Source organism: Mus caroli, unplaced genomic scaffold, assembly GCF_978045245.1.
Source record: "Mus caroli unplaced genomic scaffold, Mus_caroli_1 scaffold_9, whole genome shotgun sequence".
NCBI lineage: Eukaryota > Metazoa > Chordata > Mammalia > Rodentia > Muridae > Mus > Mus caroli.
In genome coordinates this window covers 39,154,924-39,176,217 of record NW_028227264.1, presented here as the reverse complement: position 1 = coordinate 39,176,217, position 21,294 = coordinate 39,154,924, and the positions used below count along the sequence as shown (strand labels likewise).

General features: G+C 40.6%; 1 protein-coding gene across 1 annotated transcript in view; it reads left to right on the top strand.

The window, feature by feature from the left end:
• Cdc40 (cell division cycle 40) overlaps positions 1-21,294 on the top strand; it is a 50,510-nt gene that overhangs the window by 17,194 nt on the left and 12,022 nt on the right. The window contains exons 3-9 of the mRNA XM_021173930.3: positions 8,047-8,176; positions 13,191-13,274; positions 14,749-14,888; positions 15,981-16,077; positions 17,153-17,292; positions 18,002-18,076; positions 20,003-20,048. Of these exons, the coding sequence (XP_021029589.1) occupies positions 8,047-8,176; positions 13,191-13,274; positions 14,749-14,888; positions 15,981-16,077; positions 17,153-17,292; positions 18,002-18,076; positions 20,003-20,048 (712 nt within the window). The remainder of the gene's footprint in view (positions 1-8,046; positions 8,177-13,190; positions 13,275-14,748; positions 14,889-15,980; positions 16,078-17,152; positions 17,293-18,001; positions 18,077-20,002; positions 20,049-21,294) is intronic.

Sequence of the window (21,294 nt, the reverse complement as noted above, 5' to 3'; positions counted from 1 at the left end):
ACATTTTTTTTAGCTTTCAATCAAAAGACTAAATGTGAATTAATTGATTTTGTGATGATACTGGCAAGTCAGCCATCCAGTCATTATGTCGGTCCCTCCTCATCTAAGGAGCCTGCACTAACATGTAAGCTCACTGACGTTAGGAACGCCACTCGGTTAGAGTTTAAGAGAGGAGTGATGCTTGGGAGCAGAACTAGTCTTTCATAATTACCAAGGAGGCACTCATCTGTGCGATAGCAGGTGTGAGCTTTGTGTTTTATGACTAGAATCCAAATCACTTGGCAGAGTCTGGAAAGGTGTCACCAGGACCTGTGCCAGGTTCAATTCAAGTCCCTAAATGTTGAGGATCCACTGTTAGAAATGATATATAGTCCCTCTCTTCAACCTAGTATTTGACAGAGGGAATGCTGTGTGTTATCTTAAACAGATAAAGACTAGACTGTCTCCTCTGGCCTCTAAAGTATAGCTCACATTCACAGGTTTAAGGAGACTACATCTAGTTGGAGAAACAGATATTTCTTTATAATATTCATATTTGAAGTGAACAATGGACAATACTGCCCTGGTTTAGACAGTGAAATTTGGAATGTGACTGTTTATTAGCAATTGTAAGATCTTGGATATTCTTAGTTTTGTTTTGTTTTCATAGTTAAAATAAAGGTAATGTCTACTTTACGAAGACATAAGAGCACATGAGTACATGTACAGTGTGACTGGCGCAGAGTAGGTATGGATGTCTGTGTTCTTTCTTTATCAATGGCATTGATGATGCAGGCTTTTATGGGAAGGATTATGGGCGGAAAGAGGAGCTGGAGGTAAAGAGCTTCAGTCATAAACTGTTGATGTGAGCAGGGATAAAAGCCAGAGTACTGCAAGGATTTGGGAGCCAAGGGGAGAGTGTGGTTTTAAATAGATGATAGATTAGTGAGTTTTTTTGGTTTTTTGGTTTTGGGTTTTTTTTTTTTTTTTTTGGTTTTTCGAGACAGGGTTTCTATGTGGAGCCCTGGCTGACCTGGAACTCACTTTGTTTACCAGGCTGGCCTTGAACTCAGAAATCCACCTCCCTCTGCCTCCCCAGTGCTGGGATTAAAGGTGTGCGCCACCATGCCCAGCTGATTAGTGAGATTCTTAAATGGAGCAGCGATACCATAAAAATTGAATTTTTAGGACAAGATGTCTGGTTTGGGCTTGATTGGTAGAAAAAAGTACAGAAAAAGAGACTAATGGGTGAGAAAAACTACCATTTTTATAATAGACATGTATAAACTGAAGTGATGACATACTGTTGCTCCTTTTGTATTTATTAAACCTATGAAGTAAGTGTTTATTGACAAACAGAAACCAACTCGCTGGTTATTCTGCCACTAGGTAATATTTTTGGGGACTCAGGTCTAGATTACTATTAATTATCCATCAATAACTGGAAGAAGGATTTGAAAGCCCCTATGTAATCTGCATGATATAGTCCTGTGCCTTTACTAATTCTGAAAATTAACCAAATTGCTTATTTTGTGAAATATCAGTCCTCTATCTCAACCAACAACTTTTCCTAGATGGTCTGCCTGTTGATACAGAATCATTTCCTCAAATTATTGACTAAGTTAAAAATATAATAGTGTTTTAGACCAGCAAGTTTCTTCCTTGAACTTGGACCTTTTTAGCTTCTTAGAGATAAGTCATTTGTTAGCTGTAAAGTATCAATCAGATGTAATTGTCATTCAGGAGGCTTACTGCTGAATATGCTCACTCTTTCTAGTTTTTTCCAGCACTCTAGCCAGCTGGTTCAACTCAGCTGTTCTGGCCCAAACTCCTCTCCCAGCAGACCTATTCTAACTGGTTTCTCTCCCTGTGATGCTCTCTTAAGTTGCCTCTTTCCTAACTGTGAGTGTTGGGTGCATCCTATTTCTGACTCATTCTGTCAAATCTTTCTCTGATTCATCACTTTGTCTGCCCCTCAGATTTCACTTTCAAACATGACTGCTTCCTTCTACAAGTTAACTTTACCTTCATTGTTTGGGATTAAAAATGTGTGCTAAAGGTGTTTATTGCAGCCCAAGGGTATGTATTTAAGCCAGAGGGATTAAAGGTATGTCGTCTTTGCTGCTGGATCACACAGACCTAGAAGGTCTTTAGATGTGATCCCTTGCAAAAGTAGCCATGTTGCTGGATTAGAATTTCTCTACAATTAGTTTCTTTGAAATCATTTTGAGGGGCTGGTGAGATGGCTCAGTGGGTAAGAGCACCCGACTGCTCTTCCAAAGGTCCAGAGTTCAAATCCCAGCAACCACATGGTGGCTAACAACCATCCGTAACGAGATCTGGGGCCCTCTTATGGAGTGTCTGAAGACAGCTACAGTGTACTTACATATAATAAATAAATAAATCTAAAAAAAAAAAAAAAAAAAGAAGAAATCATTTTGAATTCACTAGACTCAGGAAGAATTCCTTACCCCTTAAACCAGCTATACTTTTAGGGGGAGTATGAGTGTGTGTGTGTGTGTGTGTGTGTGTGTGTGTGTGTGTGTAAATTCAGAGAACAAATATTAGTTGCTATTAAAATAATCTATTATAAGAGCTGCTTAAATATTAGTGCTTTAGAAATACTATAGCTCCTGACTTCTGAGAAGATTGAGCCCGAGATTGTCAGCAGCAGCAGTGAAGTGCTCTGTGGAAGTAACAGTCAGACTCCACTTATCTCTCACAGAATTATTCTGCCAAAAAAAACCTGTCTGGATCTGTTCATGATTTGTAGAAATAATTCGGTAAATAAATTCTTCTACCTTTAAAGTATGCTTATAAGTTTTAGACATTAATGACACTATGAACATTAATGAACAATTTAGCAATAGCTACAATATTAGTTCTGACCACTGTGGGCTTTCCTTGTATATAAACTACTAGTTGTGGCTTCGTGTAATCTATTTTTACCTGTATACGTTTTCTTAATTCCAATGATGTTGTGAAACATTGCTGAGATATTGAGTCTCCTGAAGACTTCTAAGAATCTCAGCCTATGAGAACTTTTTTCTTTCTTTTTTGGTGGTGGTGGTTTTTTGAGGCAGGGTTTTTCTGTATAGCTCTGGCTGTCCTGGAACTCTATACTCCAGTCTGCCCTTGAACTCAGAGATCCAACTGTCTCTGCCTCCCAAGTGTGGGCGTAAAGAAGAGCAGCACTGCAGCCCAGCTCAGAACCTCTTATAATAAGCAGATCTCTGTGATTTATGTGAGCATCTTCACATATTAAAAATGTTTCTCCCACTCTCCATAAGTCACCACTTCACAGAGTTCAAAAGGTCAGGCTGCTTCTCTTCGAGGCCCTTGTCATTCCCAAAAGCTCCGCAGTGCTCTTGAGCTCCTCAGCCTCCTCTCACTGAGCGGTGCACCCACAGGAGCCTGCCGCTTCTGCTGCTCACTCGCTCTTCTCTCTGCTTTTGCTGTTTGATGGCTACTTTTGGCTGTCAACTTGACTATATCTGGAATTAACCAAAATCCAAGCAGCTGAGTACACCTGGCAGGGATTTTTTTTTTTTCTTGAGTAAATTATTTGAAGTGATGAGACCACCTTTATCTGGTCCACACCTAGTGGCAGCCTGGCTAAAGGACATAAAGAAGGAAGCTTGTTCTCTGCCTGCTTGCTCTAGCCATGTGTCATCCATTCTCTCACTGGCATTGCAATCTACTTCTTTGGGATTCTGATGTGTACTGAAGACCAGTTGAGACATCTAGTCTAGTGGAATAAACAACTATTGGATTCTTGGGCTTCCCATTGGTAGACAACCATTGCTGAACTAGTTTGACCATAGCCTGTAAGCCATTCTAATAAATATATATAATAAGTAATATTATACCTTAGGATATATATTCTAGATATATTCACTTGAATTTTGTTCCTCTAGAAAACCCTGACTAATAAAACATGCAATTTTTTTAAACAAGCTGGCTTTTTTTATTTTTGTTTTTTAAGGATTTATTTATTTTTTATTTATATGAGTACACTGCAGCTCTCTTCAGACACACACTAGAAGAGTGCATTGGATCCCATTACAGATGGTTGTGAGCCACCATGTGTTTGCTGGGAACTGAACTCAGGACCTCTAGAAGAGCAGTCAGTGTTCTTAACTGCTGAGCCATCTCTCCAGCCCCAAAACATGCAATTTTCAGTTCCACATACTTGTGAGATCATACAGTATTTGTCTTTCTGGTCCAGGCTTATCCCATTTAACAGAGTATTCTCTAGGTTAATCTGTGTTGTCACAAATGATATTTTTTTTAAGGTTTCATTGTTTTCTACTCTGCATATAGATATTTTCTTCTTTTGTTTTCTTTGAGGGGGTAGTTAGATGGGGGTTTCACTGGGTAGCCCGACTGGCCAGAAATCACTACTTAGATCAGATAGGCCCCAGGCTTGTAATTTTTCTGCCTCTGCCTCCTGACTGCCTGGCTTACTCACTTTTCTTTTTGCACGTCCTAGTCAATAGACACTTAAGATGATTCCACACTTTGGCCATTGTACATAATCCTGCCGTGAGCGTGGGCATAAACATGTCATTCACTTCCATTAGTACATACCCTGAAATAGCCTTGCTAGATCAAGTGACAGTTCTAGGTTTCAACTTTGATGACCCTCCGTGTTGTGCCCCATCGGATCGGGTACTAATGTACACTCCCTCCCACAACAGGCATGAATTACGTTCTCCCATCCTTACCAGTGCTCATTGGGTTTTGTCTTTCTGATAAACAAAGGAATGTTCTAACAGAGGTGAAGTGCTTCTTCATTGAGATTTTAATTTAGGTTTCTGATTACTGATGATGGACACTTTTCATCTACCCATTGCTTATGTCTCCTTTTTGAAATGGCTGTTATGATCTTTTGTCTGTTTTCGGTACTTAATTGTGTTTTCTGCTATTGATCTTTTGAAATCTCTCTAGATTTGGGATAGTAACCCCTTATCAGTATATGGTTTGCAACTATGAATAGTTTCTTGTTTACATTTGAATGTTATATAGGAAGATTACAATTGTAGCTAACTATAGTTTGCTCCAATATAATTTTAACTGAAAACTTAATTCTCGTAGTTAATTAACTTGATATGTGAATATATTATATATTCATGTACAGATGCTTGCTGTGCTAGTATATTGGTATCAATTGCAATAAATCACTTGAATGGGTTAGCTCTTAAACCCAGCATATAGGTTTGCTTTTCATCCATGTGGGTGAAGCTTCTGATATAAGCAGTGTAAGGGAGGGGTTTTGGGGTTTTTGGTTTTTGGGTTTTATGGGTGTCTTGCCTGCATATATGTTAGTGCACCCACTTATGTGCCTGGTACCAGTGGAGGTCAGAAGAGGGCATTGGGTTCCCTAGAACAGGAGTTAAAGAGAGCTGTGAGCCACCATATGGGTGCTGGGAATCGAACCCAGGTCCTCTGTAAGAGCACACAGTGTTCTTAACCACTGAGTCATTTCTCCAGCCCTCGGAATATATCTTTTTAACTCATGATTTCAACTGATTCCATGGTTGTTTGGCTCCGTGAACCAGAGCAGAGTGTGTGGTCGCAGATTGTGTGGCAGAGAAACTTCCACATTTCATTGGGCCATGGCAGGGAGGGGACGGGAACAGATGCCAGGGCCAAGACACCCTCTAGAATCTGCCTGTGCCCAGTAGCATTTAGCATTTGTCCCACCCGAGAAAGTTTCCAGAGCCCCCTAAGGGCACTCCAGCTTGGTGCCAAGTCCCTAACCCAGACAAACCTTAACACTTAGCTACTAAAACTTGAAAAGAAAATTTGAAATTGCCTTCTATACTTTTATATACTTTTTAAAATGGCTACTTCAGAATTAAAAGAGTTGGATATTCACAGAGACGAGGACATCTGGGAAGTTTTTTCAGTAACACATAGAACAGGGTCTCGCTCTCTGCCTCCTGTTGTCGGGTGTGTGTGTGTGTGTGTGTGTTTAATGTCAGCTTCAGTTGTTGCCAGTTAGCAGGCAGTTAGGACGGCCTGAAGTGGGTGGACCCTCTTCTACTCTAGCTTCCTAGTATTACTAGAAGAGTTTATTGTTGTCCCCCTCATGTATCTGTAAGACAATTAAATTTTAAGACTGCTGCAGTCACAACACCATACATAAACTTCATGTAGCTTTAGTAAATATGTTTCTGTATAGAAATGACTATTCTTGATACTGAGGGTGGTCTGTAATAGTGTCCAGCCTTTGGAGCTGTCCATTTGTGAAGTAGATGTTCCTTTTCTAGCTACATGACCCTGAAAGCACCGAGGTAGTCCTCACACAAACTAGGAGGATGCCAAAGGCAGAGTGGAGTCTGGGGTAGGTTCCCTCTCGGCTCCCCACTGGAGAAGCACCTGACGCTGTTTTGAGGTGGTCTGTGAGTGCACAGGTCACGCATCTTAGAAGCTCTTAGCCATTTTCACATTGAATTTTATGGCTGTTTCTGCTCATTGTAACAGCATTCATGAGGAAAGAAGCTGTCTATGTTGTTTTCTTCCTGTGTTCCACCCATCAGCAGATGTGGACTACAAAGTCATGCTGTATGTATCCTTTATAATTTGGAATGAGTAGTAATTAAAAACTTTGTAAAAAAAAAAATGCAAGTTATCAGTCTACAGCAATCTTGTAGCAGTTTATTTTTCTCTAATGCAAAAATATGTTAGGTAAATAATCTGACAGCTAAATTCGTAATTTTCCATGCATGGTGCAGTGAATCTAGAAGACACAATGCTGGTCTAGGAATTTACATCTGTATACCATAGAAAAGATGGTCCTAAAGCAGTAATCTGAGTTGTTCTAACATCAGCATATTTCATCAGGAACAATGGGTGTTCCCGAGTTCAAATAAATACAGGTATGTGCAGGTGAATTGGTGTGTGTCACCAATTCACCTGTTCCAGTGCTCAGGACATGAAGACAGGAGGATTGCTAACTTTAGTCCAGGGTGGGCTCCATAGCAAGTTTTAAGCCACCCTGAGCTATATTGTGAAACAAAATAATAATGAGAAAAATATTAAGTTCATTCTTTGCTAAATGTGAACATTCATTTTACTCTACATAAAAACAAATACGAAATCAAGAATTCAAGATAGAAAGGTTGCCAGGAATCCCAAGGACAGCTTGGGTTAAAGACTGGAGCCCTGTCTCAGAAAGTGGTTTTTCCAGGGTCTTTTCTAGTAGCATTATTAAATAGGCTGGCATAGCGTATTGTGGAACTTCTTAACTGAGTATCTTACAAGTTAGACTTTATGTTGCACATTTAGGGAGTGGTTTAAGGTCGTAACACTTGAGTTTGTTGTAGCTTTGGTTTTAAAGGGGATACAACTTAGGCCCTAGAGCAGGTAAAATGCTTCATCATGCGTGGGCTTTTCCATGTATGACAGGGGAGATCACATGTCTAACTTTACTATAAACCACTGCATTATAAACCAGTTATAATTACCAGTATTATAGGTAATAGTGCCGCTGCTTAGTTTGTGAATGTGAATTCTCAGAGTGGGTAAGTTTCATTTACGTTTATGATCTCTCTTCTTTGAGTATGTTTCAAACACTTATTTTTTAGTTTGTTTCCTATCCTGTACCTTCACTAGGATTCTGATTGGGTTTTGATTAATGATGTCTGTATTTTCTGTTTGCCATGCACTGTGGTGAATGTTAAGGATTCTGAGTGTCTACCATTGAGAACTCCTAAGTAGTAGATGAAAACATGGCTTTTAAAACAAAAACTGTATTTCACCCCAAATCCCCAAGTCATGAGTTTATAGTAATTCTGTTATCCAGAGAAGTGCCTTCAGACAAGACTTCCTGCAATACGTACATGGAGTTCTTGAAATACAGATCCATGGGTGGACTTTACGTGAGCTGCTGTCTTCTCCTGTCCCAGGGCCTGGCAAACAGCGCTAATCAGTCATTGCCTGATTACACTGAACCGCGTGCAGCTGGCGTGATCCCACATAGGCCAGCCAGCCCTGGTGGATTGGAGTTGAAAATACATTGTAATTTCAGGACCCTTCTTTTCCTTCCTTATATCGTTGCAGTTTGGACCAGAAAATCCCTTTCGAACACAGCAAATGGCTGCCCCTAGAAATATGCTTTCTGGGTATGCAGAGCCAGCACATATCAATGACTTCATGTTTGAGCAGCAAAGAAGAACATTTGCTACGTATGGTAAGACGAGGACAAAAACTTAACAGTTGTAAGTTTGGCTTATTAGGAGAGTGAGTAATGCGTGCCATCACTGATTTTGTCTTCTGGCTTTGTAAATTTATTCATCTAGCTTTCATTGGAGAAGCTGTGTACCTTCTCACGCTCACCTATAAAGACTGAGTGGGAAGTGATTGCAAATATTGAGCTTTTATTTTAAATCCTCTGTGATTTTCTCAATACTGAAAATAATCTGTAGTCCTACAACCATGATGTTCTTTGTTTTGTACTTGGTAATGAGCATTTGTTATTAGATCTCATCACATGGAGATTGTTATTAAGTTGTTAATGAAACTATATAATATGAAAAAATTACATTTGTTATCTTATATACTGTTTAACTTTGCTCTCTATCTCAAATCTTATTTCTTAAATATTTTCTCTTAATTACTAAAGGACATTGGCCAGTACAGTAGTAATGAGTTCATAGTATAAAATAGCTGTATTCTCTCAGTGTTGATATTTGTAAGTTAGCCAGAATGAAAAGTGGCTCTGGAGAGGATTTGTCCTATATTGTTAGGTTACATATTACCATGGCAAGTACCAGTTATGGTGGGATCTGCATACCAGCTGGGAATGGAGCTCAGTTGACAGACTGCTGGCCCAGTGTAGCATAACTTAGGTGATGTGGGGATGTATGCCTGTCATCAAGTATTCCAGAATTACAGGCCTGAACTGCTATGCTCACACGGTGCATAGACTTTCATGCGGATGAAACACGCACATACAAAAATGAAAACAAAGACTTAACTCTTGAATTTATATATTCTAGCCTATACAAAGACAGACTTAAAGTTTTTGTTTTCATAGATTTTTAGGAGTATATATGTAATAATTTAGATAGCTTAAATTTCCTTAAAACAAAGCAAGATTTAATAATAATAATAATAAATTGTATTGACATCCACTTTTCAAATTACAGCAAGAACAGCATTTACAGCCAGTAAGTTTGCTTTAGTTTGGGAATGGACTTATTTGAATAAAAAGAGCCATTGTAATATGTACATGCCTGTAATCTTGAGAGGGAGGCAAGTGGATCTCTATGAGTTCAAGGACAACCTGGTGTACATCATGAGTTCCAGGACTGCGAGAGCTATAGAGATCCTGTCTCAAAAAGATAAAATAAAATACTTTCAAAAAGGAAAAAAGGAGTGATTGAGTTTAACCTCTCCTGGGAGGCAGTGGTAGGCTAGGGAGAGGCCGTGCTGCTGGAGGGAGGAGGGGTAGGACATAAGAAATGAGTGTGTGGCCAGAGTGTCTGAAGCAGCCTGGAAACTGAAAAGCAGATGTGTCCTGCCTGACTTTCCTCTCTTATACAAAAATAAATCTAGGTTTTACGTTACTGTCCCTCGTTTGGAAAGTACTAGTGAAGGCCTTCCTTACGTCCTGTCCCGCTGTAATCTAAGAAGATGGCACATACATTCACTTTTATCTGAGTATCACATCCTGGCTCCAAGGAATAGAACAAGCATCAATCCCACCATCTCAGTAAATGACTTGCTGTAGATTCATACGCCATAGGGCATTTAGATTATGCTGGAACCAACCTGTAGAATCCTGATTATCAGTGAAAGTAGTCTCGTTTACTCTAGAAACCCATTTATTTAGCTTATAGTATAGCTTGTAGGTCCTGCTGGTGGTATTTCTCCTGTTGGTCCAGTCCCTGGTGTGTGTGTGTGTGGACTCTCTTCCTGTCTGCTTCCTGCTCTGGCGGCTTTTACTGCCGATCTCTGGAGAGGCTTCTCAGAAGGGCTCTTCCCATTGCTCAGCTCTCACCCAGAATTTTCCCTTCATCAGTCTTTAGAATGGGAAAGTAGAATTTTAAACTAATGTCATTAATCTCATCATAGTCGTTATTAGCATGCATTTAACTTCAATATTAGGAGCAATTAACATTTTTTAAAATTGTAGTCTGTTAGGATAATTTCTGTAAGAAATCCTTGAAGTATTAGATTTCAAATTGGTTCCAGTTTTCAATATTAAAATTTTAATTTGTGTGTTATACAGTAGGATGCCCTTTAAAATAATGTAGGGAATATTCCTATGCACAAAACCTTATACTTTATTATTATTTTCTTAAATAAATTTCCAAAGTAGATCAAAACTGTGTTTTGAAACTTGTGGTACATTATCAAGTTCCTTTCTAAGCGAATTTGTCCAGTTTACTCCACCATGTGATGCATGGAAGGCCATGTATGAAAGGTGTGCTTTTACCCGGGACCCACGAGACTGCTTTTTCCTTTGTTAGAATCAAAATAGTAAGTCTCTATTTCAGTTTGATTTTTCTGGACTACTAATGGGATTGAAGGTTTTTCTATGTATTTGTAAGTAATTCTTTGCAGATTGTCTATAGTGTCTTTTGATTCACCTATAATGACATTAATTGTTTTATAATTGTGAGGGTGTAACAATAAAATTAATGTTATGGGCATTTCAAGTATGACTACCAAAAGGAAAAGAAGTGAATATGAACTCCATTGAAAAGGAGAAATGGGAAATAAGCTTCAGGAAGATACATGAGCACACTTAAAACAACGATGAAGCTGAAGCTGTGTTGATTTCTGAGATACAGACGATGGACAGTTGCTGAACTGAGATCCCAGGGTGTTAGGCCTGGACCTGTGTTATCTCCAGCTGCAGGATGCGACTCTGGACCTGTGTTATCTCCAGCTGCAGGATGCGACTCCTTGCTGCTCTGCTCTCCCTTGCTTGTGAAAGGAAGACAATGCGGCAGACTCATCCCCTGGGGGAAAGGCGTCTGGGATGGCAGAAGCGCAAATGAAGTTCTTTTTCTTAAGATCAAGACTGGTCAGACGAGATGGGGACTGGTGCTTACACAGAGAGAGAATGACCAGGAACCCCCCCCCCAATCCCCTGCAACACCGTGCAGTGCCATTCATGTAAACAAAAATCTCATTTTCATTAAGCAGATGGCTTTAGCCACTCATGGGATGCAGCCCACAGGTTACCACAGACACATGGGTGGGCCTCGGTGTGGCATAGCCCAAAGGACTATGTGTTCTGAGGACTTTATGCTGTTATGGAGTTCTGAGTTCTGCTATGCTTGCTGCCCTCACATGCCTCTTAATCTAAGAATTATAGGAAAACTCTAAGGGGCTTTCAGTCCCTCACTGGGCAGTACCTCAGGCACTCACAGTACAAATGCTTGCTCTCCTTCTGCTTTGCTCCTGGAGCAGATTAGTGACTCAGTCGCCACCCTAGAGAAGAGCTTAAGAGATGTAGATTGTCAGCAGTTCTTTTTCATTTATTAGAAGAAAATTAACACATAATTGCACTATAATTGTATACTGCTTGAAAGATTTTGCTAGGGTATATAAGCTATTGGAAGAAATATGGCATGGTATGGTAAGGTATGGTATAGTGTGGCTGGAACATTGTCTCTCCCGTGCATCAACAGTGTGTGCATGTGTAAAGTCTGCGAAGGGAGTTAGAACATTGTTCCTTCCATCCACCAGTTGTATGTATTTATGTATGTACATATGTGTGCAATACTTAGAGCCTGCTTGTTGGAGCTTTGCTCTAACCATTCTATGTGTAAGTATGTATATGTCTGTCTGTAGATCTGTATGCATGTATATACGTGTGTGTGTGTGTGTATGTATGTAAGCATGTTTATTTGTGTGTTGTTGGACTGCCTTTTGTTTCATCCATTCAGTGTGTGTGTGTTTGTGTGTGTGTACATGTGAATTTTCTCTTTCCTTATCTTTCTCACCGGCCTTGAAAGAGATAAGCAAGTTCATAGTTTTTCCACTGGCCACAGAGTGCCAGCCCCAGTAAACAAAGCTTTGTTCCCTCAGGAAACGTCTGTGGAGCAGCTTCTCAGATCCTTTGGCAGCAGCCCTTGTAGGTATCGGGATCCACCCCAGTCAACAGTTCTAAGCACTGACCCCAAACAGCTGCCTGCCTCGGTTTACCCACCACACAGATGCCAAAGCCTGAGTCATTGGCAATCAAATCTGCCCTCTGGCTAAGAACATATTTTAAAGATGGAAAAAAGAGAAAACTATATACAAATGAGCTAATATCCAGATGGTTGGTTCTATTCTGGTATTAGAAGGATGATTTGAACTCCTACATTCTTGGCCTGTTTTAAAGGTATACCTCATACCAAATCTTTTTGTTTCCCCAAAGAAATTCATTTCGATCTCCAACTGCAAAAAATAAAAATAAATGTTAAATCCATCTTCCAGTACGGGTCCTTTAAGAAGTGCAGTAGTGGTCTTCGTGATAGTTGGCGTGGGGCTGCAGGACAGACTGATGATCTCGCTTGCTTTTATGAATATGCTGCTTTGTATGAAGACTAATTTATCAGAGTTTATTGTAATAGCACATCCACTTGAGAAATCTGAGTGTGCATATTCTTTTTGTCCCTTGGTTCCCTTTGGCCGATGAAGACCACAAACACATGCAGCTGTGTATTGTGTGTGACTGGCTGAAGGATCGTATTCATATGCCAGCAGCTAGCCTTCTTTCTCTCACTACAGAAACACTACAGAGACTACCCTTACTGAGAATGGTATTTCCCATATAATAGCTGTATCTTATATATAATTTCTTATTCAATTTTGTTTTTAGTTTAATAATTTAACTGTAACATCCATTAACACGAACAAGGAAATAGCTTCTAGCTTTCTGAATATATAGCACACCTATATATTTAAGCTCTGAGATAATTTGAAACTGAACTTGGAATTCACAGCTAGAAAGGTTCTTAGTGATGCAATGATTGTTTGTGAGATTCATCCTAAGAAATTCTATTTCCTCCTCTGGAGTCTTTCATGGTCCAACCTGACATGTGGGTTAAGCATTGTAAATGAAAATGTTGCCCAGAAAGGAAGGCCTAATCCTTAGAGACACGTTTTTGTTATCTGGAGAGGAAAATATGAAATGGGTGTTTGTGGATAGTAATAGAAGGAGCTGTAAAGGGCGTCAGTCACTTGTACCTTCTTGCTTTCAGGCTATGCACTGGACCCTTCGTTAGATAATCACCAGGTGTCTGCTAAGTATATTGGCTCTGTGGAAGAAGCGGAGAAGAACCAAGGTAATGCGCTCAGCGGAGGCGGTCACAGTGTCTCACAGGCATCGGTCGGTGGGAGAGATAGCACTCTGTTCAGCTCCTGGATTTTTTTTTAAGTTGAAGAAATGGAGTGATATAGGCTAGAGCAGTAGAGTTTAGAACAGTACTGTTCACAGCGCACTGTGGGGGGTCATCAGCTGCACAGTCTGCTCAGGACCGTGGTGGTACTTAACTCTTTTGGTGATTTTGAGTACTTGGCACCACACCAACCTCTACAAATCATTCTGTTACAATGAATGTTTAGGTAAATTTGGCAGTTGGGCTTTCTTAACAGAGAAATGCTATACTAGGTATCTGTTAAAATAATTTTGACAAGTTGCTGTAATAGCAGACTTTCAGTGTCTTTTAAAGCATAGTTACGTTCATATTCACTTAGTACTTAGAATGCGGCGAGCCACTATAGCGAAACGCCGGCTTTGTTCAAAGCTCATCAGAACATTTATTTATAAAATGCCACAAAAGTAAAATGTGATAGTTGTACAAGGATAACCTTTATTATGAAACTGTCTTACAAGCATGCATGAAGTACTGAAATGGAATTTTAATTGCTTTGTTGTAACATAGAGCCCAGTGAACACTGCTTTGAGTTTATACAAATGGGCTTTTTTCTTTCTATTACACTCCTTTTTCTTTCTTAGCTTGTGATTATGATGCTCAAATGCTTCTTTGACTTTAGTAAATGCAAACAGTATGCAGCCCTCACCTGCTAATGACATCAGAATCAAACCATCATCCTTTATCAATTCTTTTCAAAGCTGATGACACTGGAGGCCAAGTTTAGATTAACATCATATGGAAGTTATATCAGATCTATGAAACCCTGTTTAACTTGTATTGTTATCTATACATGAAGTAAGAATAAATTATTTAGCATTTGCTGTAGTTTAATTCCATTTTTAAATGATAAATTAGTTATTTTGTTTTCAGAGGCTGCTGGTACCTTGCTGGGCATGATAGTGTATGTCTATAACCTCAACTAAGGCTATCCTAGGCTGCATAAGACTGTCTCTAAAAACAAAGCAAAAACCATTACTGGTTTTTGATTCATTAAGAAGGCACCTGGTCTGAGCAGTTCCTCCCTTCTCCCCACACCTCCCCCTGCTTCTGTCATGAGTCTTTAAGAGACCTAGACTAGCAAACTGGTGACACCTTACTTCCTGGGTCTCCTGCCAAGCAGCAGCTTTTCTCCCCCTCCTTAAGCTATTAATAATAACAAGAAGAAGAAGAGGAGGAGGAGGAGGAGGAGGGAGAGGAGGAGGAGGAAGAAAAGAAGAAGAAGAAGTTGTTTCTTTTTGTCAGCTCGAGTGGGTCTGTGTGGCAGAGTTAGGCATTTGGGTTTTGATTGCTTAGGCCTACTGTAACCATATAGAATCATGTGTGCTGATATTTCTAAAGAGAATCAGCGCACTCGCTCCATTTATGTTTGTTGTTAATGCAGGCTTGACTGTATTTGAAACTGGTCAGAAGAAAACAGAAAAGAGGAAAAAGTTCAAAGAAAATGATGCATCTAATATTGATGGTTTCTTGGGACCATGGGCAAAATATGTGGATGAAAAAGATGTGGCCAAACCTTCAGAAGTAAGCTTTGATGTGTTCCTGTCAGTTCCAGTGTGTGTGTCTCTACCAGTCATGTCTGTGGTTGATAAATGTGAGATTTCCTGAAGAACCCATGACTCATCAGAATTTCTCAGCCTTACCTGACAGAAAATATAATAAAATTTCTTAGCTTTTCTTTGCAATATCTGAATTTGCATTTTTTTTCTGTCGTATTGTCCCCATAGTCTTTTGACTTATGTAGAATATGGAACCATTTTTTAATATAATTAGTTACTATCGCTCAGAAGTTCCCCTGCCTGCTGTCCTTCCCATCCCTGACCTTGTTACTAGAGTCAGCCTTGCTCTCACACTGGGATCGGTAGTGACTTTACTTACTAATTTCCTTTCAAAATCTTAAGTTTTATCTATATTATTTTTAAAAAGATCCTTGTGAAGTGTATAAAATAGAACGACAGAATTCTTGCTCACATCTGTAACCCACTGTCTCTGAGACCTAGGGACTGTCCCAGGTTCAGAAGCACAGTGACAGACAAGCTCAAGATAGTTTTGTCCTTAGGAAGGTGGTGATCCAGCTGTTCCTACATCTGCTTCACTTTGTAGCATGCATATGCTGCTGTCTTCCTGTACACATCATGCCTGGGCTTGTTTATTATAAATGCGGATTTGCTGTCCCCCGCCTTACCTCTCTAGATCTCCCAAAAAAAAGTTGGTCTCACATCCATGACATCCATGATTGCTACTTACTCCGTTGTCTTGTCAATGTAAAAGCAACTCAACGAAATCAGGACTGTGCTCTAAACTCAGTGTCCTCTGATACCAGACTTTCTGATGGCTTGTCGTTTGATTAGCACAGCATGATAAACTTATGTCTAGCCATTTGGGGCGGTGGGGGGAGGGGGGGTAGACAGACTCAGTTTAAAAATATTACCGAGCATGTGTTTAATATCATCTTGTGATCTGTGTAAGAGTTGATCCGTCTCTGGCTGTGGCAGAGTTGCCATTGCCGTCCTAGCAGACATGTTTGTGAGCCTCATTACAGAGGGTATACGCCAGCAGTGGTGGGCATGATGAGATTTCAGGCTCTCAATAAAGTTCACTGCTTTGTTTCCGTAGGAAGAACAAAAGGAATTGGATGAAATCACAGCAAAGAGGCAGAAAAAAGGCAAACAGGAAGAAGAGAAACCTGGGGAGGAGAAGACAATCTTACATGGTAGTATGATTTTCAAACATCTTTATTTTCATAAAAATCTGCTGTTGTTTTGTTTTCTCACGCCATATAATACCAATTGCTTGCACTGTTGGCTGCTGTTATGTCAGCATTATATTAAGAGCAATTTGCATCCTAAAGAAATCATCATAGACCTTTTATACTACTAAAAGGGAAAATGTAGCATGATTAATGATAAGCACAGAAATTTTTGTTTATGAATCAGTGGGTTTTTAAAAATGAGTAAAGAAGAAACTATTAGAGACTACTAGACTTAGAATGGGCAATAATGCACAGGCTCATGAAGAATCGTTACCTGAGGAAATTACGTGCTGATGACCAGAGCTTAGACAGTGAATGGTTCAGTGCTGGCATGGTGCTTTGTCACATCAAGTCCTGAGGCTTCAGAAGACCACATGGTTTCACAAACTTCAGTTTTATTTCCAAGGCATCTGGTTAGTGCTGTAGTGCTTAAAACTGTAAGCTCCACAAGCGGAAACTGGCAAAGACGGAAATGAATGTCCATGGCAGTGAAATCAACGTTCTTATTGATTTTTACATAAGAACTAAATCTTGGTTGAATATTTGATACTGTGGGAGGTAGAGAGCATTTTAATGTTTTTCAGACTTGATCAATATTTTGATTTTACAGTCATCACTTCTGAGAACACCACTTCGCATGAATGCATAGTACAAAATGGCAGACGAATATTTAGGGCCATTTCAGAAGTTGTTGGAAAATCTGTCCTAATTCCAAGCTACAACTCATTTAGTAATTTTTAATGAAGCTCAAACCAACCACTCAAATAGCAGCTTTTTAAACCAAACAAACACAATCCAAAAGTATTTATTTAAGGTCTCTTATCTCTTGGGTATTTAGAAATTCTTAACCTACCTTTCAGTGTAGTGACAGAAAGAACTCTGAGAGCATAATATTAGCCAGTTCATGATGTTAACATTTAACATTTAACATTCAATATGGGCAGTAGTCCTGAGAATTTGTTACTATTTTAAGAACATAGATTTCATGACTATAGTTTATGTTTATTTATGGCTTTCTTTCAACATTTTGTTTTAGTTAAAGAAATGTATGACTATCAAGGCAGGTCCTACCTTCACATACCTCAGGATGTTGGTGTTAATCTACGGTCATCTGTGCCACCTGAAAAATGTTACCTTCCCAAAAAACAAATTCACGTGTGGTCTGGACACACAAAGGTAAGGCAGTTGAGTGTTGTCATTATGCAAGTCAAAGAGAAGCCAGTTCAGAGCTTCAGCTGCTGACACAGGGCAGGCAGGCAGAGTAGGAGCATCAGAGTCACGGTAAATGTGAGGCAGGCTTTGCAGCTTCCAGTCTTCAAGGCCATCCAGGCTGGCCATGCTGTAAGTTTATGGGTCAGTATCCATCCCCCAGACTGTTGCTTGTCCCTTTCCCCGCAAGTTCCTGCTGCCATCTGCTTCCTCTTGGCACCACACAGTGGGTAATGGGCAGATGGTACCGGGTCTGCTGCTTAGCCTTGGTCACGTTGCTCTGGTTCCCGGGTTATTACATGTCAAAGAGTAGATGTTCCTTGCTGTCAAATCCAAGGGAAAGTTTAATGCAGAGTGAGATATTTACAAATGTTAGAGGCTGATATATTTTGTCATCTGCACCGTTCCAGCTGTTAATTTCCAGATCTTTGCCAAGAACAGGGAACTAGAGAAAAGGGAAAGAAATGGGCCATGGAGCCATTTGACTGTCTCAGCATGAGGAAGTGAAAATCTGACATCTTCCCTAGCTTGTAGTGTTGAGAGAAGACCTCATACAACCCCAATGAAGGCTAGTCTAGAACATGATGGTTGGAATAAAGAAAAATAGCAAATCGGGTTGCTTGCGATCTGCTGTCTCTTGGGTGCTTCGGTTTGAAAATGTGATGCCTTTTTCTAGGGTGTCAGTGCCGTCAGGCTCTTTCCTCTTTCTGGACATTTGTTGCTGTCTTGCTCCATGGACTGTAAAATTAAGGTGAGTTTCCCCTCACCCTGAGAGTGCTGCAGAGCCAGTGCTTTGGTTAAGTCTGTCTGGTTAATCATAAATAAATTTGTGGTTGTTAGGCAATTAGAGGCTAATTATTTTCTATTAAGCCCTATGGATGTAGCTATTGATGGACTGCTTCCAAACTTGTAGATTCCGACATGGCTCTGTGGTCCAATTGGCTAGACTCTTTTTAAAGCACAGACAACTGATTAGGATGTAATCCAATCGCTTTGGCATTGGGCACATAAATATTGAATCAGGAATAATGCATTTTTTATGGAGGTTATGGATATGTAACTGAGTGTGTTTGTTCCTCAGACTGGCTGAGGAAGAAGAGACTATGATGAAAATCCCACACCTAGAGAGTAGACAGTATAATTTCTTTTATCCTTTCCTTTTGAACACTGGGACACCAACCAGCAGTGCCCTTAGCCATCTCTGTTCTTGGTGCTCTCAGGAAGCGAGCGCCATCTGAACCTTCCTCCCAGGCATAGTGAGGCAGGGAAGCGAGCTATCGCTTTTGTCAACCTGATATGAACAGAGCGTCTTTGAAACCTTAAGTTTTAAAGAATAGTATCATTGTGTCTCTTCTATGTCCAGATCATTGTGGTGGCTCAATAAATACCAATCCTATAGTATTCTTGCGGCTTGGAAGATCAGATCATTAAGGCTTTATCCTTTTTAAATATTGATGAGTACTCTCAGTATATAAAGCTGCTGCTTTTAATAGGAGCAGCCATTCAGGCATTTGTGACAGAAACGGTTTGTCTCTGATTAAAATGGTTTCTCAGAAAATCTCTAATTTTCTCTAACTTTAACTTTATCCATTGAGATTACAATCTTCCCTAGGATCAAGGAACAAAACATAAAGTTGAATATAGCTGACATCTATGGACATTAATTTGGAAACTGTTATATGCAGAGGGATTATAATATCAACGGTTTGAAATTCGGACTGTCCTTGGGACCGATCATCGCATCTTGATGTAAATCACCTTAAGCCAGGCAGGCACAGGGGCAGGTTCTGTCCCGGAGAAGCTTGCTGACAGGAAGGCCAAGGAAGGGGCATGGGGCAGGGAGAGGAGCCCAGTCAGCATGGGTGCTGGAAGGACAGCAGCTCTGTGGCTGTCAGAGCAGAAAATATATGAGGAAAAAATGACTGCAGTCCTAGGCAAGGGAGCAGGTCACAGAGGGCCTTGCCTGGCATGGGCAGAACTGAGACCTCTGTCTGCTTAGCACTGGGTGCTCAGAAGTGCTTTCTGTCTTAGAGCACTAGCAACACTGTCAGGGATGAATGTGAGGGAGGCAAGCGGGCATAGCTGTGAAACCTTTGTATTCATCTGCTTTAAATATGATTAGATTGTGAGCCATAGATACTGTTTTTCATAGAGTCTATACATGTTACCCAGAAAATATTTTTAAAGACACTTTTCAATATTAAACTGGCACATGGCAGCAGTTCTAATAATATTTAATTGCTTTAAAAATTAGTTTGTTACAAAAAGTAAGAACTGTTCCTCATAGAAGAATACATAAAATATAGAGGGAAAAAATGGTAAGAAAATGAAAATCCCAGATAAACTGCATGTGCAGCTAAATCGTCTTGAGGCTTTGCTGTAAAAGTCTCCTCAAGTGTAAAGAATATGCTTGTACATAACTGCGTCCCAACTGTGTAACACAGACTGGCAAACTAGGCAGGACTTAGTAATTAAATCCACTACACCCACAAAGATGTGTACACACACATAGCTAGCAAATGACTGTTGTTATTTGATAAAAACTTGTGTTAAGCTTGATATTCCCGGGTCTAGAGCTTTGCTCAGGGGCAGAGCGCATTCTCAGTGTGCATGAGGTCCAGTTTCTAACACCATAAAGAAAACATTAATATTTTCATGTGTTTTTTATTTTCTCCAGCTATGGGAAGTTTATGGAGACCGGCGCTGTCTGAGAACATTTATTGGTAATATTTCTTTTTCTCACTGCCTATAAATCTGTTTAGGAATGCTTTTGCAAGAAAAATAGCACCAGCAGCAGTAATTTTACTGCCCTGATGTAAAGGAAAGTATGCACAGGCGCGAGCCGAGCCGGGAAGGAGTCAGTCTCTCTAGACAGGCAAGGAGGGCGAGGGAGGGAGAGAGGTGGAGGCTGACTGAGTGCCGGGAAGGAGTCAGTCTCTCTAGACAGGCAAGGAGGGCGAGGGAGGGAGAGAGGCGGAGGCTGACTGAGTGCCCTGAGATTGTGTGCTGCGCTAGGGACTGCGTGCGTGCCTGTGGTAAAGATCTGCCAGGGTATAGGGGAGGGACAAATGGTTAAAAATAGAAGAGAGCCAGAGTATGGAGAATCATCATGCCACTAATGAAAGAGGCTGCGTCCTGTAATGGCACTGAAGAGCCATTTTTAACAGCCCTTACTAGAAAGTAATGGGATTGGAAGAGAACAAAGATTATGTGGCAGTCTGGAAGACACTCTGATAGACAAGCCTAGAAGGAAGAAAAGAAACCACACAGTTATTTTATTAGTCTCTGTTGAAATGGTGGAAAGAGAAAATGTAATGAGTTCAGTAGCAGGATGTGAATGGTACAGGACAGAAACTCTCCGTGACCCCGGGTGGCTGTTTAGCAAGGGGAGGGGGGAGGGGGTCCTGAGGTTGGACTTGCTGAGTCTGAGCGGCTAGTGAAGCTGTCCTGTAAACAGTAGCCTTAGGCGAAGCTTTAAAGCCAGGTCAGGAGCTAGCAGCAGAAGTGAGAACCGTGATTGAGAAAGCTCCCTGAAGGTAAGACAGGAAGGACAGGTGTGCCAGTGGCCTCTCTGGCAAGCCTGTCTCTGTCCTTGTCGCTTCTTGTTACTTTTTCCAAATTTAACTGTATCACATTGAAGGGCTGTGGATCACAGTGGCTCTGTTTTTAGATTGAAGTGGGAGTCTGTTCTCCCATGCTGTGCTGCCTGTGTGTGGGTACTCTGTGCAAATAGATACCAAGATACCACACCAGCACGCAAGACTTCCAGGGAAACCGTTAGCTGTCTCCAGGGGAATCAAATGCCCCTCAGATACAGTGCATTTGATCTCCATTGGCCTCACATTTCCTGCCAGGACATTCTTCAGAGGGAAGTGGAGTTCTCCAGACAGCTGCTCTGTGGAGGGTCTCCTGGTTGCCATGCGTATTGCCATGGTGGCTGCTGCCCGCACCTGCCTGACAGGAGTGCTG